Source organism: Erithacus rubecula, assembly GCF_903797595.1.
Source record: "Erithacus rubecula genome assembly, contig: scaffold_211_arrow_ctg1, whole genome shotgun sequence".
Classification (NCBI taxonomy): domain Eukaryota; kingdom Metazoa; phylum Chordata; class Aves; order Passeriformes; family Muscicapidae; genus Erithacus; species Erithacus rubecula.
The window spans coordinates 191,316-196,596 of NW_027636103.1; the positions used below are offsets into that span (position 1 = coordinate 191,316).

At 50.5% G+C, this 5,281-nt stretch overlaps 1 protein-coding gene across 1 annotated transcript; it reads right to left on the minus strand.

Annotated features, from left to right (window-relative positions):
- Positions 1 to 1,518: 1,518 nt before the first annotated feature.
- Positions 1,519 to 2,746, minus strand: LOC306815756 (inositol 1,4,5-trisphosphate receptor-interacting protein-like 1; the record flags this gene model as incomplete). The annotated part of the gene is given in 3 exon segments (XM_079332302.1): positions 1,519 to 2,030; positions 2,033 to 2,264; positions 2,358 to 2,746. Coding segments are annotated over 3 exon segments (945 nt in total). The 5' UTR covers positions 2,559 to 2,746.
- Between the last annotated feature and the right edge of the window lie 2,535 nt (positions 2,747 to 5,281).

Consider the following 5,281-nt stretch of genomic DNA (forward strand, 5'->3'; position numbering starts at 1 on the left):
AGCCGGCCGTGCCTGGGCAGCTGCCTCAGCCGTGAGGGCTCAGAGCTGCGGGAGCCCACGGCTCTGTGCCGCCCGCGCTGCAGAGCTCCTGCTCCAGCTGCCAGGGCCCGGGCGCCCTGTGCCCTGTGGCCTCGCGCCCCGACGGCCGTGCCAGGCCCCGCGTGCTGCCCTCACGGTGGCACTGCTGGCCCCAGGGCTGTGCCAGCCTTCTCCAGGGACACCTTCCCGCAGCCTGGCAGCCCCTGCACGGGCCCAGCACAGCCCTGCACAGGGGCTGTGTGCAAGGGCCTGCAGGGACAGCGCCAGGGCCGGCGGCTCCCCAGTGCCACAGGGAGGCCTTGGGCTGGAGGCGGGCAGGACATTCTGCCCTCTGGGGCTGCTGAGCCCTGGCCCACGCTGCCCACAGCAGCTGTGGCTGCCCCGTCCCTGGCTGTGCTCCAGCCCAGCCTGGGAGGCGCTTGCAGCATCCTGGCCCAGTGCAAGGTGTCCCTGTCCTCGGCAGCAGGGCTGGGACGAGGCAATTTCTGAGGAGCCTTCCAAGCCAAGCCATTCTGTGATTCTGTCATCACAGGGGCTGGGGGCAGCTGGGCTTAATTTCTGATTAGAACCCGTTCAGCAGTGTCACTTTGGTGGAGTTCAAGCAGGCAACTCCTGAGCCCAGATTCACAGCGTGTGACTTTTACCAACACAATCGATCTGGCTGAGATCAATAACGTCTGGCACAATCCTGATTCTGATCAATTGTATTTTATTGAAACAAGATCAAAGCAGTTTCCATCTCTCCACTCAGAAATGCACTAACTATAGAGCACTACTATGGGTCTCAACAGATAGTGACCCTAGATGTGGCATTACTTGTTTATGAAAATAATATGATCATACATAATACATTATATACATACGATATATTATATATGTTATGCATTTATAGTAATCTATAATGACTATAGTATATCTATGTCAATGTCATATATGTTATAAATATGTCTACTTTATGGAAATCTTTCTGGACATAAATGGACTACTAGCATTAGTACATTTCACAACAGATAATTACACTTAATATGCACTCTATTTTAGTATTTAAACATAACAAAATATTAAACTTTCCAGAATTATTTTTATCAGGATATAAAAATGGATATTTGATATTTTCAATACTACTTATATTAGTATATTTTTTGTCTTCTTCTATATATACTACATATATGATAATTTATACTATACTGCTGAGGTGGCAGAGATAAACTTTTCCAGAATTATTTTTTATCAGGACTATAAAAATGGATATTTGATATTTTCAATACTACTATATAGTATATTTTTTGTCTTCTTCTATATATACTACATATATGATAATTTATACTATACTGCTGAGGTGGCAGGAGAGGCTGTGGGCCTCCACCAGAGCCTTTGTTTGCATTATTTTCTTCTCAAAGCACCAAAATTGTACGATGAGGTATCTCTGGTGTCAGCTGTGAGCAGCACAAGCACAGCTCTGTGCATTGGCACCTTCATTCACTGCTCACCACGAACGATTCTTTTGAACTTCTTTCGCAGAACCCGGTACTCGTTTATGGCCTGGGAGTATGCAGCCGGATCCTCTGCCAGGCGATGGAACAGATTGTATGGCGGAGCTTGTTGAACATCTGGGGGTAAACGGATGACCTGAGGCAGCATCTGGTTCCCCACAATGAAGTGGTCGAGGAGTTTTTCTCGCACAGACAAGTGCAGGCCATTGATGATATCCACCAGCCGCTGCAGGAAATCTCTCCTGCGCCACTGGGACACGGGCACCACAGTGAGCAGGTGCATGACAATGGTCTTCATGGAGTAGGTGGAAAAGCTGAAGCCCAGCACAAGACGGGTGAAGAACTGCAGGCATTTGAGGTGCAAACTGTCATGGGGAGCCTGCTCGGCGATGTGCTCGAAGAACTTCATCTCTGCCACAGCATAGGTCTCAGGCCAGGCTGTGCTTTGGGTGTAGGCCTCTCTAGGCTGGCTGCTCACAAAGATGTCGGAGTCTCCTCTCGCACCCCAAACAGCATCTCAATCCTGAAGCTCTCTGTGCCATTGCTCACCTGGAATTGGCAGGAGCGACTGGAGGGCAGCAGCTTTAAATGCCAATTGTGTGACTGAGGCAAAGCTGGCCAGATGGCTCTCACCAGCTGGTAGAACCAGCGGGCAGTTTTCTGCACATCCAGGTAGGAGTCAGTGCACAGGGTGTCCAGGAGGCTGGCATCCTGATTGCTCCTCAGCTCCTCCTCGGGGTGGTGCAGGAAGCACAGCATGTTCTCAGCCTGCTGCTCCATGCTGCAGGTGCACTCCAGCTGCACACGGACACGGAAGTTCCTCACGTGCCTCTGCTCTGCAGAGTCCAGCTCCAGGTGGAAGCTGTGGCCTCGGGGAGGAGTCATGGGTATGAACACCTGGAACACAACATCCTGCTCACGGGGACTCCAACCTTCGAAGGCACTGCCCACCCCGATGGCTCGTTGCAGGACTGGGTAGAAGCTGTTGGACAAGACGTGTCCAAAGTAAACTGTATAATTGTCCATGAGGTTTTTTGTCCAATCGCAGCCTCTCTGTAAGTTCTGTACTGGCAACTGTATGCGTTCAATTAGAATTCTTCCAATGTTATCATTAAAATCATTATCTTCTCCATGGACTGCAAGTGCATCATCATTGTCTTCTCCGTTTGTCGCCTCATTGACAACTTCATTTTCCATATTATCTTCTCCATTTGCAGCAAGGTTGCCATCTTCCTGTACATTACCATTATCATTGTTATCTTCCTCCCGATTCGCATCATCTTCATTTTCAACATTGCCTTCTCCATTTGCATCTCCATTTCTGATTTCCCCTTCATTTGCATCATGTTTTCTCCTTCATACTCTTCTCTCCTCAGGCTCCTTTTGCACCCCATTAACCACAGCACCAAGATAAGGACCATGAGCACACCAAGAGCTAATGGCTGCAAGAGCTCCATGAGCTGCACCTTCGGCAGGCTGAGCTGCTCCACCTCCTGCTCCAGCCGAATCCTCTCCCATTCCAGCTGCTTTGCTCGCACTTCCATGCGAAAACGTGTTTCCTCATCCCAACCATCACCCACGAGCTGTGGGTAGTGGATGAGGCTTTTCCAGAGCACGAATAGCACTGCTATGTAATTCATGGTCTGCAGGAGGATGGAGAGAAGGCCTTGAGTGGGGCTGTGAGGGAGGCAGCTGGCAGTGGGGGCAGCAGGGATGGGAATGCTCAGGGCTCTGAGGGCAGGAAGGACAGGGCCCCAGACAGCTGGCAGGCAGCAACGCCTGTCCCACTGCCCCAGCAGCAGCAGCAGCAGCAGGGTGCCCTGCCCAAGGCTCTCCCTTCAGGGGCTGTCCCTGCATGCAGGGGGAGAACCCAGCCCCAGGTGCAGCGTTTCTGCCCCGGCCCTTGTCCCCAGCCCAGCCTCCCCAGCACGTGTGCACTCACCGCTTGCCCAAGCAACACTGGGCCAGCGTGACCTGCTGGGCCCGTTCATAGCTGCCCCCATTGTGACATGTCCCCTGTGATGTCACGGGTGTTACTGCACATCACAAGCCAGCCAGCCCCGCCCTTTGTCCCCACCCTGGCTCAGCCTCTCAGAATGGCCCTGGTGTACTGCTTAAGGCTGCCTTGGAGTGAATCTTTTTCAAAGAGCTCCCACTGCTCTTTCTTCAGTCCCTGAAGAACACATAGTCCAATGGCAAACTTAACACTGCCTACTTCAAAAATCAGCCAGGTGCCCAGGTGCCATACCCACATGATTTTTAAACCTTTGTGTGGTCAGTTATTCAGACAATTTCATAGGCAGCCTTTTCCCAAACGTAATATGGTTCTTTTGAAAGAGTAAACCCCCAATGGCTCAACTTGAGGTCGTTTTTTCTGTTATTTGTTTTGTTCCCTGCGTTAATGTAACAACCCCCACATAGGTAAAGCCTTCCTCCAGGGATGATCTGCATTGTGTCAGGCCCTTGGGCTGAGAATCCTGCTCCTCTCAGAGGTGAGAAATGTGCTGCTTTTGCACTGAAGTTCCCATCATCCAGTGGGACAAAATGGGTTGTTGGTGGGCAGAAGAGTTTCAGGCTGCCTGGAAGCATTTCCATGTGAGGAGAACCTTTGTATCAAATACATCAATTGGGGGAATCCATCCCTCTCCAAGCTGAAGGAAGAATCAGAATTGTCCTAGTAGAAAATGGAAAGGTTTGGAGTGATAGTCAGGGCTGGAATGTCCCCGCGTGTCCGTGTGGATTTGGTGATGCTGCAAGGCCAGACTGTGAAGAGGGGATCCCGGCAGACAAGAAATGCCCTCCTGCTCTGGGGCCTTCCCTGGCACTGGCAGCACAAGTGAGAGCCCTTCCTTGGCCTTTGCCTTCAGCAAGGGCCCAGTTTGGGCAAAGCCTGAGTTCCCTGTGAAATCAGCTCAGATTTACACTGCCCCACCTGAAGGAGGGATGCCAGAGGCCAGACAAGCTCACCAAGGTGCTGAGCAATGCAGCTTAGGCTGCAGCTTTCTGCCCTTGTGTCTCTGGAGCCTTGGAGGGGAAGGCTGCGTGGCTTGCAGTGACCTTCACCAGCTCTCCTGCTAACAGCACTGGGCACCCCAAGCCTGTTTGGTCTCAGCACAGGCAAGAGCAGGAAGAAACCCTCACCTGGCTTTGTAGAGCCCTGAGACGAGCAAAGACAAGGAGTGTGCAGAGAAGGGGCCATCAGCACTGCACAGCAGCATTTCTCAGCCATCAATCACAGAAAATGGAAACATTATTGTTTGTCTTTGGGGTTTGTGTTGTCTTTGGTGAGCAGCCTTTTCCCCCACAGGAAAACCTGTGAATTATTTGATAGTGGTGACCTGGAATTAAGTGGTCCCCATGATGTTTGATACTACTGGGAAGCCAGGAAAAAGCATCGTTGAAGATTTGAGTTCCTCAGGCTTCCCAAGTTCAAGAAATTATAACAATAACTATACACTTGCATGGTGTGTGAGAGCCGTGTGTCTTGAGATGTTTTGTATAAAGTATGTTTTTAAAGAGGTGTTGCCTTCTTGGACCAATGAGTCTTTTCTATTTGGTTTTCACGTACTACCCTATGTAAAGTGTAGTGTTTCGTTAAATAAAACTCTCTCTCTCTTTTGCTTCTTTGTTGCAGGAGGAACAATGTTACATTATGCTTTTCACCACTCTCCTATAGCCTAAAATGCAACATCCCTTCACAGTGCTGCCAAGATGGAACTCGGAATTGTGCCTTTGCTCCTCCCTTTCCT